This window comes from Myodes glareolus, chromosome 7 (genome assembly GCF_982192425.1).
Source record: "Myodes glareolus chromosome 7, mMyoGla1.1, whole genome shotgun sequence".
In the NCBI taxonomy this organism is placed as follows: Eukaryota; Metazoa; Chordata; class Mammalia; order Rodentia; family Cricetidae; genus Myodes; species Myodes glareolus.
Genome location: NC_142032.1, coordinates 83310831 through 83322459, shown reverse-complemented (window position 1 = coordinate 83322459; position 11629 = coordinate 83310831). Strand labels below are relative to the sequence as shown.

Here is an 11629-nt window from a genome sequence, read left to right as displayed (position 1 = left end):
GCCCGGGTGTCATTAGCCAATAGAGGCTCAGGAAGAAACAAAGGAGGCGGGTGAAGGCGGAGAGGGTGCGGCCGGCAGCCCCGCCCCTTTGTCAGCGTCTCGGCTCCTCAGCGATCGCACTCCGGTTCCGGAGTGTGGAGTCTGCTGTGGCGACCAGGTCGGCTCCCTGGCTTGTCTTGCACCCAACTGCAAAAGACTCCCGGCTCCGGACAGTGGACGTCATTTTCCCACCTGAAGCTTTCGGAAAGCGGGCCAGCAGTCCTCGACTTTGCCCTCGGTGATGCGCGGAGGGAGATTCGGGGTTCGTCGCGAGGTTAAGGCCGGGAGAATGCTATTGAGCCAAATATGCTGCTGAATGTCTGAGCCCTGGCCTCCCGGGGAAAGGAAATTAACTCCTAAAACGGCGGTCGCTAGCCCCACTTGACGTTCGGAGGCTGGGACCGGCCCGTGGGAGCCGCCTCCCTTGGGCAAAGTTGCCAGCAGCTTTGCGTAGAATTTTGTTTAAAGGTTCGTAGAGCCCAAGATAAACACCTGGGAGCAGGCGTTGCACTTGAGGCCAGTAGGGCAGGGTCCGCTTGTTGACACAGACTGCTGTTTCTTGGCTTGAGCTTTTAGCACCGTCGGGTACCTTACCTCACACGTGAAAACTCTCAGACGGAGAAAGGTCAGCGTAACTGTTAGGATGTTAGGGCTGATGAATACGGAGGACCCGAGAATTGTAGCAAATGAGGAGAGAAAAGGTACATGCTCAGCTTTGGCAGTAGTGAGTCGTTAGAGATCTCCTGAAGTTAGTAATGCCTTCGTACAGATCCGGAGTCACCAGAACTAAAATGGAAAGCAGTGATAAGTTTGACTTATCCATCGCCCCCCCAAAAAAGTCTCGTGTGGCCTTAAAAATATGTACACAAATTACTATGGTTAAAAATAGGAAAAATTACCAGGAAGAAGTTACAGATCCTCAATTACTTTAGTTTCTCCATATAAATGAATAAGACCTTGGGTAATTTAGAGGAAGGAAAACGTCACCCTAATTTCTTTTTTCAGTTCTATGGATGAACCTAGTGCCTCGTGCGACAATCACTACCCCTAAGCTACATCTCCAGCCGTCTGGAGTTATAAAATGCACCTTGCTCAACTCAGTTTCACTTTAAGCACCTGCTCCTGGGATAGTGGTCTGGTGAAGGATGAAAAAGCCTCCCCAGTGTAAGGTTTGTTTTTGTTACTTGCACAGCATCTCACTGTGTAGCCCCAGCTGGCCTGGCACTTGCTATGTAGATTAGGCTGGCTGGGAACTCACAGAGACCCACCTGACTCAGTATCCTGAGTGCCAGGATAAAAGTGACATATCACCACACCCTTTCCCCACGGTGTGGTGGTTCTGGGAGGTTTTCCTCTTCGTTCCTTAAGGAAGTCTTCTTAATAGACTAGAAATACCAAGGACCTAGAGTTAGAAATCTAGGCGTCTAGCCACAGTCTGTACTAGTGAAGAAGGCTTTAGTGCACCACTTGGGGAGAGATGACTTTTTTGCTTAACGGAGTTGTGAGAATCAAAGAAACCGTTCCCAATAAAGCTGTATTATTTCTAACACTTATTGTGAAGGTATTGTTAAAAACAACAGTTATCTTCAAAATACTCTTTCTTTTCTCTTTGCCTCCTCCTTGCTTCTTTCCTTTTCTTTTTTCTCCCCTCATGGTATTGAGGGGCCACTCACATGCAAGGAAGGTACTGAGCCATAGTACTAGCCTACTAGTATCAAAATAAGTAGTAATAATAACAGATTGCAACCTGTTAATGATGAGTCCATTAAAGAAATGAGAAAGTTTTTCTTGTAGGGGAATGCCAACTAAAAGTATAAAAGTAATAACAGAGTAATATTAGCTGGGTATGGCAGCACCCTCAGCAATGGGAATGTACAGATAGGAGGGTTGTAAGTTTGATACCAGCCTGTACTACATAACAAGACCCAGTGTCAGAAAACAAAACAACAAACAAAACAGAGTAGGCAGGTAGCTCAGTGGGTAAAGGTGCCTGCTTCCTTGCCTGACAAGCTGAGTTTGATACCAAGAGCCCACACAGTGCAAGGCAAGAACTGACTCCTACAAGTTGTCTTCTGACCTCCACACGAGTATTGTGACACACACATGTCCCTAACACACTAAGTAAATAGCATAATCTTAAGCAAGTAGTAATATTAACAGAAATGGTAGACTCACAAGTCCCTTCTAAATACAAGCACACTAAAAGGCAAGATCTCACTGGTCAGCTTTTCGTTGCTATGTTTTTAAACCAGAAAACTAGGTCTCCTGTAAAGCCTTTGCTTCCAGAAATGTCAGTATATCAGTCCAGACACAAAATGAGACAATCTAGAACCAATTATTATAATCAGACAGAACCCTGTAGAAAGAAAAAAATCCAATTTAGGGCTTGCAGATCTGTGGAAGTTGAAGGCCTGGAGTAATGCATATGACCTCAGTCACTGATCTGAAGACTATGGAGTGGCTGTTTTCTCCAAGACAAATCCATACTATTTCCAAATTTGGGGGTGTATTTTTTACCCCCCCCCTTTAACAATTTTTAGAAGAAATAAGGAACAGCCGGGCGGTGGTAGTGCACACCTTTAATCCCAGCACTCAGAAGGCAGAGGCAGGCAGATTTCTGTGAGTTCAAGGCCAGACTGGTCTGCAAGAGCTAGTTCAGGACAGGTTCCAAAGCCACAGAGAGAAACCCTGTCACGGAAAAACCAAAAAAAAAAGAAGGAACAAACCCTATGGACTTTATTTTGGGGTGGGTCTGTGGGTTCACTTTTAGGGGTGTTGTTCTCAGAGACCACCTTTGTGTGTGTTCTGCAAAATCCTGAACAAAAAGTGTATTGAGAAAAGCTCTTGGAGCTAAAAATTCTGTCTTACAAGGGTTTCCACAGGCAATCATAAATAGCATCTGCAGTTATAACTCTTGGCCTACAAGAGGGTTAGTGAATAACTATGCAAGTTGATGCTAAACAGAGGGTTTCGGAGTTTACTTAATAATTTGCCAGTGTACAGTGTGCTCGTTCAACCTTCTGACTGCACCCTGATGCTTTTATTCTCTTCTGTAGAAGCACTTTGTAGTAAAGGCAAGCTGGCTTCTGGAATCCTGGTCTTGGCTGTAAAGATGAAGCATCGTATAGTAAAATCACATTAAGGGAGTGTTAGACGGTAAGAGCAGCTTTTAAAAGGTGAGAAGTGATTTCCAGCTTGATACTGAAATAAAGCATGACTAGACATAATTGAAAGGGAAATATTGATATGAGTTGTGTGTGTGTGAATTAAAGATGATGTTTTTCCTCAATATTTATAAGTAAAGAGTTCAGAGTTTTTCTATACTGCTATTAAAACTTTGTATTCTTCACTTCAGACAGGTTGGATGTTCTTTAAAAAGTTCTTTTGAGGGACTGGAGAAATGGCTCAGTGGTTAAGAGCACTGACTGCTCTTCCAGAGGACCCGGGTTCAGTTTTCAGCACCCACATGGCAGCTCACAACTGTCTGAAAATCCAGTTCCAGGGGATCTGACACCTTGACACCAATGCACATAAAATAAAGATAAATAAATCATAAAAAAGTTCTTTTGAACTTGGGGAGCTTATGGTACTTTGCAAAAGTTGAGGTCTGTGAATGTCTCCCTTCTGGCTTAATGATAGAACAGTTCAGAAAGGCACAGAGTGCTTGTGCTAGAGAGCCTGAAATAAAAAAAAAAATGCTTATATTTCCGTGAGCTAAATTTGTCTCTTGGCTTTGGGTTCTACCCTTTTTTTTTGACTAAGTAACAAGGTGACCTCTAGCCTCCGTTTTCAGTGGAGCATACACCAAAAGTAAATCCCTAGGGTGAAGCCTTCACCAGTTCTTCCAGATTTTCTAGTTTGAGAATTACCTTTTAAAGCCAAAAATGTTGGCTGACCTCGTGATACTGTAGTACTTGGACTCCTTGAGCCTCGAGAACTGCATAATGGTGAAATGAAAAACATATTTGTGTATTTTATCATTAAGGAAGAACTTAGTGTATTTAAAAGATACAATTACGTGGGGCTGGAGGGATGACTCATTGGCTAACTGCCACTCTGGTTGATCTGCCAGCTAAGTCCTCCACAGGCACCTACGCTCATAGGCACATACCAGCCCCACCCACCCCCATAATTAAAAACAAAAACACACAACCAGGAGTTGGTGGCACAAGTCTTTAATCCCAGCAGTTGGAAGGCAGAGGCAAGCAGATCTCCAGATTCAAGGCCAGCCTGGTCTACAGAGTGAGTTCCAGGATGGCCAGGGCTACACAGGGAAACCCAGTCTCGAAAATACAAAAACCAAACCAAACCAACCAACCAAACAAACAAAACCCCCAAATACACGCTGATAAACATTGTTATTGCTGTCATTGCAGTACTGGAGATTATACCCAGGATCATCCTCATGTTATCCAGGAGCTCTTCCATTGAGCTGCAGGCTGAGCAAAGCATTCTTTATTAATCAACTGAGAGTGTTTCATATGGATTTAGTAGTGCTTTTTGTTAGTTTCTATCTGTGAGACAGGGCCTCAAGGTTTAGCCCAGGCTGGCTCTAAGCTCAAGGTCTTCCTTCCTCAGCGCCAGAGTGCTAGGATCACAGGTATGCACTAGCATGCCCAGTTTAATAACCCTATTTGGTAACTCTGAAGCTCAATGGTGCATATAATCAAACTTCTTCTTGGGTCTAGGCCTACCAGAATGTAAAGATTGGAAAACAATCATTGAAGGGGCCGATTGACACAAATTTTTTTTACAGAACCTAGGCTGGTCTTATATTCACTTCTTTGAGCCTCCTACCTCAGCCCTCCACTGTACCACCATGCCCAACTTTTGTTTTATCAGTTTTGGTTTTCTCTGTGTTTGTGTGTGGGGGAACACCAATAATTTCATCATCTGTGATGCCAGTTCCCTTCCAAATTGGTCTTTTGTCTTCTAACAAATTGGGCACTATAGACCGAGTTGTCTACTGTTGTTCCTGATCCTCTACGGTTAAAATAGAAGCCCAAAGACTATTCAATCCAGTCACATTCTCATGTTATGTGGAAATCCATCTCTTCCCCAGGTCAGTAAGTCTAGAGAGAGCTGGTAAAATTGCCTAGTAAACCAAGGATAATGAAGCTCAGTGGGATGCAATAGGACATCCCTCTAACTCTAGCATGCAGGAAGATGAGGCAGGAAGATTTACAGTTCCAAGCCAGCCTGAGCTACATTATCTTAAATATATAATCAATAAATCAAGTTTTAAAAAGTTAATCTGGGCTGGAGATGTAGCTTAGTTGGTCCTACGCTTGCTTAGCATACATGAGACCCTGGACTTGATCCCCCGTGCCACACAATCTGGGCTTGGTGGTACAAACCTGTTACTCTAGCACCTGGAAGGCGGAGGCAGTTCTGGGCCAGCCTCTGCTATACCGCATGTCTGAGGTCAGCCTGTGAGCTAATGAGACCTTGTCAGGAAAACAAAACAAAAACAAGCTAAATTTCCCAATTTTCCAGTTATATAGATCAAAAGATAAGATGATAGGCTATATTTAAGAGGGGCATCTAAATTAGAACAAGAATAGGTTATTTCTTTCATTTTTTTTCTTTTTGAGACAGGGTTTCTCTGTGTAACAGTCCTGGCTGTCCTTGAATTCACTTTGTACACCAGGCTAACCTTGAACTCAGAGAATCCGCCTGCCTCAGCCTCCCAAATGCTGGAATTAAAGGCGTGTACCACCACCACCCAGATTAGAATATGTTATTTCTGGTTCCTTTTAGGTATGGTTTTGGATCAAAGCCTTAGACAGATTTTTCTTTGGGCCGCCAGCTCACAAATAATGACACGGAAGCTTATTAATTATGAAAGCTCGGCCTTACTTAGGCTTGTCCCTAACTAGTTCTTATAACTTAAATTAGCCCATATCTTTTAAACTACATTCTTTTACAAGGCTTGATTACCTTTACTCTGTGCTTCCTCCATGTCTGACTGGTGAGTCTGCCTTTCTTTCTCTCCTCAGTTTCTGTCTGGGGGTCAGGCCTATCTCTCCTGCCTAGCTATTGGCCGTTCAGCTTTTCATTACACCAGTCACAGTAATACATCTGCACAACGTACAAATATCCCACAACACAAAGCTACATAGTCCATCAAGAGAACGTCACACAATGATTGCACTACAAGTGTGTGCTGGGGAATGAGCAACTTATCACAGATAAGGGCCTGCTATCCCTCCTCTGATTCCAGCAAAAGGCTGTCATCTCCCTATTCATTTTCTGTTCCTCCTTTTCAACTAGGGAGGTTGATGCAGAAATATATCTCTTTGACCACCAGCTAAGCATGTCTAAATCCTTGCCTAAATCAAACTTTATAATCTCGAAGACACATGAAAGTGTAAGTAGAGACTGGGGAGATGGCTCGGTTGTTAAAGTGCCAGCTGTGCAAGCATGAGGAGCTGAGGTCGAGCCTTAGCGTCCACGTGAAAACAAGAGTCAGGTGTGGCGGCGCATGCATGCCTGTGATCCTAGCTCTGGGGATGCAGAGACAGGAGGATCCGATCCCTGGGTCTTTTCTAGTCACTAGCCTTGCTTGAGTAGGTGAGCTCCTGGTTCAGTGAAAGACTTTGGCTAAGAAAAATAAAGTGAAAAGCAATAGCAGAAGATACTTGATGTTGACATATGGTCTCTGCACACACACACACACACACACACACACACACACACACAAATATAACTAGAGTTGTAATTTATGCAAATTGGGGCTCATGCAACATCTCAAAATGTTGAGTAAAAATAAAATAAAGAAATCTGGTGATATTTACAGCAAGTATTTTTGAATTTTAACTAAAATTACCAACGTTAATGGAATTTTATTGCCTATCAACTACTGTATGTAAATAATGAATTCTAAATTCTAACCTCTTTTTTTTTTTTTTTAAACAGGGAGGAAAACTCTGCATGGAAAATGACACTTTGGAATATCAATTCCACAGCCTGGGCATACTCTCTGATTACACTAGGAACTGAAATGTTAAGTTCTTTTTTCCGTTTCTACTGTGTGAAACTTTTCTTGGAACTGTACAAAATTTCAGAGTTCGCCTTCTATCAGTCCCAGGTGGGATGCAATTTTTATTCCTTAAATGTAGGAAAGAATTTCCTTCCTTATAGAGGTATCCTACTGTTTTTTTTTTAACCTAAGAGTGGATTCTGCACATACCTGCAAGAGTTATCAAGAAAAATGTGTGTGCTAGGGTATGCAAACCTGTAATCCTGGTACTTAAGAAACTGAGGCAGTAAGACTGTTGAGAATTCAAGGCTGGGTCAGGCTGTATAGAGGGATCCTATCTCAAAAAGAAAGAGAGGGAGGGAAAAGAGAAAGAAAGCAAGGGGAATGGGTTGGAAGAGGAGAGAGGGAAGGAGGAGATGCTGTCTTAGTCGTGGTTTCTATTGCTGTGATAAAACACCATGACCAAAAGCAAGTTGGGGAAGAAAGGGTTTGTCTTACACTTCCACATCATAGTACATCGCTGAAGGAAGTCAGAGCAGGAACTCGAACAGGCAGGAGCCTGGAACAGGAGCTGATACAGAGGCTATAGAGGAGTGCCACTAACTGGCTTGCTCCCATGGCTTCCTCAGCCTGCCTTCTTATAGGACCACTTGCTCAGGGGTATCCCTACCAACAGGGACATGGCCCTTCCACATCAATTCTAATTTAAAAATGCCCCAGAGTCTTGCCTGCAGCCCAGTCTTATGAGGGCATTTTCCCAATTGAGGTTTCCTCCTCTCAGATGACCCCAACTTGTACCAAGTTAACATAAAATTACCTAACACAGCAAAACTACCTAGTATAGCAAGCTTTACCTTGAAAAGCTTGATGATATCGACAAATTGTATTATAACTTATCATACATGAACTGAATGAATAGATATAACGTTTTTACATTTCCCTTGTGCTTTATAATGCTGCTTATTACAGAACTACATATTTAGTATGCTGATTTTGAATTGATTTGTTATTATTGTTATCTTAACTTTTTAAATGTAGATATGCAAAATGATGTCTTGGAAGAGTAGAGAAAAGGCTCATTGACTTTTAGAACACTTTTTGCTCCTCTAGAAAACCTGGGTTCAGGGCTGGAGAGATGGCTCAGTGGTTAAGAGCATTGCCTGCTCTTCCAGGGGTCCTGAGTTCAATTCCCGGCAACCACGTGGTGGCTCACAACCGTCTGTGGTGAGGTCTGGTGCCCTCTTCTGGCCTGCAGACATACACGCAGACAGAATATTGTATACATAATAAATAAATAAATATTAAAAAAAAAAGAAAACCTGGGTTCAGTTCCCAGCATCCACACGGTGGCTCACATCTATCTGTGACTCCAATTCCAAGGGATCTGATGCCCTCTTCTGGCCTCCATGGGTACTAAACAAGCACATGGTACACATACATACATGTAGACAAAACATTCATAGACATAAAATAAAATAAATAGATAAAAAAAATTTTAACAAGAAGAAGGGCCTGAATTTCATGAGGAAATATGGCCCTGTGTGCCACAGTGGAAGACATTCTCCGTGTTCACTGCTTTGGTTCCAATGTTGCTCTATTCAGTTAGCTAGATGAAATGCTTATCTTCTCTGTCCAAAGCATCTCATTTTGTAATTAGATGGGAGGAATAACAATGCCTATCTCAGAAGGTTATGATGGTTATGATTTTTTTAAAAAAGGGATTTGATAAAATAATACATGTCACCACTTGTACTATACCCGAATGCGTGGGCTTTTGAGTGGCATACTGCCACTATCCTTGATGCCAACGACCGTTTCCAAAACGGAGACTTTTCAGCTTTAGACACTTCTCATTAGTAAAAACAATCAAAAGAATCAGGATTTAGTCCTTCTTGTTTCCTGCCCCCCCTCTTCTTCCCTCGCTTCCTTCTGCTCTCTGAGTCACCGTGCAATGTAGGCAGGTCTGACTCAATGATCCTCCTTCTTCAGCCTCCCATGTGCTGAAATTACAGGCCCCTGCCACCAGCCTTAGGAGTCCTTCTCCTCTTGAATGTAGTAGTCTTCACTACTAACAACTGTACAAAATAATCCTATGTGTGTTTTTTTCTCCTTAGGTAATTTTAATGATCTGTAATATTCTGAATGACCTAAGTGGGTACTTTCGGATGAACTCTCAGTATGATTGCTGTCTAAGTTACCACTGTTCCCTGTTTGGAGCCTTTTTGCATGTAGTGACCTTCCTTCTCCCTTGGTTCCCTTGGAAGCACTATCAAGATGGTGACTGGCTTAATGGACTTCATTTGGTGGTCTCCCTGTGCACCTTTGACAGCACCCTTGCCTGGGTGCAGCAAGCCCAGTACCGCTTGTTTGCAGAGACTTTCCCCAGGCACGAAAGCAGGCTGCAGTTGATGAAAATTAACCAGGTAGCATCCCTGCTGGGCTCCACCAGCGTCCTCTTCTGCGGCCTCATCTCTCACAACATGGAAATCCTGCCCAGTTTTCAGGTCGTTGCTGTCATCACTGCCTTCCTGGCAGTTACCAGCCTTTACAGTGGCTTGCTCCATATGAGACCTCTTGAACATAAAAGAAACCCAGAGGAAACCTCCCTCGCAGAGAGTGAGCAGGAACTCCTGTGGACCTCCACCATCTCACTGATGAGACAAATCTTGTCCCAGAGGAACTTCCACCTTTTCCTCATCATGAATTTCTTTCAAGTCTTTCACTTGACCTTCTTCAGTAACTTCATGATGATCTTTGCAGATAACCTCATTCCCTTGGAGATTTTCTCTTCTTCCACAAGGAGCATCATGTACGGGGCTGGCTTCATCTGCCCTCAGGTACGTGAATATTCTCCACGTGTCTACCTAGTGGGACTAAAGATTAACAATCAGTTGTCTGAGGAGAGGAAAAATTTGACTAAATAAGTAGTGTTTCCAACTGACACATACTTACTAACAAACTCTAAATAAGATGCTGTACAGGATCCCATAGAAAGATGGGAAAGCAAATAAAAAGCAAGCAAGGGCCAAGCATAGTGAGGGCCAAGCAGCATGATTAAAATAAAACACCACTACTTTTAAAATTATGTTTATCTGTCTATTGTGTGGATATATGTGTTTGTTTTGAGACAGGGTCTCAGTGTATAGTCCTAGCTGGCCTGGAACTTTCTAAGTAGACCAAACTAGCTTTGAACTTAGAGAGTCACCAAGCCTAGATGATTGTGTGCATGTGTATATTTGTGTGTTAGGGTGGTCTGTGGAGGTCAGAAGACAGCTTGGAGAAGTGGTTTCTCTCTTTACAGCTTGTGGGTGCCAGGGACTGAACTCAGGTGGTTCAGCTTTGTGCCAAGTCATCTCTATGGCCCAGTATTTCAAACATTTGGCTTTGAATCTAAGCATCAGCAAAGCTTTGGAAGAAGTGAATGGCTCCCAGTGAGTGTGTGCTTTTGCTTTGTTCAGGCATTTAAAATTTTGTCTTCATGGAAGAAATCTTAGAAGGGGCAGGAAAGTGATATGGAAAATCAAGACATGGGAAATTCTGCTGGCTGAGAATCAATGATCCTATAAACAAGATTATGAATCACACCTGGAGTCAAGAGTTTAGGCCTAGATTTCCTTATGACCCATGTAGCTTGAGGATTCCTTTAACCTTTGACCTGTGTTTCTTTTCTACCATCCTCTCAATAACTACCCTATAATCTCATCTAGTAAACACACTAAAACAGTTTGCACTTCTTTTTCTTTCTTTCTTTTAAAAAAAGACATTATCACTCTGTAGCCTGGGCTGGCCTAAATAAAACTCATGACAGTCCTACTTTGGCCTTGGTAAAGTCCTAGGATTACAGGTATGAGCTGACACACCCAGCATGCTTAACCTTTAACCCCTTTATCATATAACTACAGAAACCATCAAAACCATCTATAGATAGCTATTATTAGAACTCTTCTCTGTAGCTGGGCATGATGGCTTATGCCTGGAATCCTAGTACTTAAGGAGGCTAAATTAGGGGGACTGTTACATGTTTGAGGCTAGCCTTGGCTACAAAGAAAGACCAAAACCCAAAACAAAATAAAGCAAAACAAAGTACACAGCAACAACAGAAAAGGCACTTAAGTGTGACTCTTTTGAGAGGCCCACAGCTGTGCTATCCTTTTCTTTATACCTTCCCCATCTCTTCTTAGTAAACGCTGACTCTGATTAAAACAAACAAAACAGAAAAACCCCGACAAGAGTCAATTTGACCAAGAATTCATGGAGCAGGGTTTCAGAATACTTTTCTAAAAGTCTGAGTTCTGGAACCTCAGAGTGGTATTAAAATTCCATGATCATGACCCTTATGTATGATGGCGTGTTCCTTGCTAACTATTTGCAGTGCTGACATATTGCTACCTTAAGCTAATCGTGTCTTCTAAATCTATGACTTAACCTAGCCTATGATACAGATGTCTTCTAATTTTGCAATTAAATAATAGGTAAAACCTGGTACTTAGACTCTTCCAGGATTAAGGAATAAGCTAGGGCTGGAGAGATGGCTCAGTTGTTAAGAGCATTAACAACTTTTAATAACAAGAGCATTGCCTGCTCTTCCAAAGGTCCTGAGTTCAATTC

At 42.6% G+C, this 11629-nt stretch overlaps 1 protein-coding gene across 8 annotated transcripts in view; it reads left to right on the top strand.

Annotated features, from left to right (window-relative positions):
* Positions 1–68: 68 nt before the first annotated feature.
* LOC125417140 (solute carrier family 68 member 1-like) overlaps positions 69–11629 on the top strand; it is a 35699-nt gene continuing 24138 nt past the window's right edge. The window contains exons 1-5 of one of the 8 annotated variants that reach the window (XM_048460445.3): positions 69–507; positions 1045–1203; positions 3096–3215; positions 6958–7129; positions 9136–9858. In XM_048460445.3, coding sequence (XP_048316402.2) covers positions 6980–7129; positions 9136–9858 — 873 coding nt within the window. In that variant the 5' untranslated portion in view covers positions 69–507; positions 1045–1203; positions 3096–3215; positions 6958–6979. Of the gene's footprint in view, positions 508–1044; positions 1209–3095; positions 3216–6957; positions 7130–9135; positions 9859–11629 lie in introns of all 8 variants that reach the window. The other 7 variants (XM_048460441.3, XM_048460438.3, XM_048460439.3 and 4 more) reach the window with 7 other exon arrangements.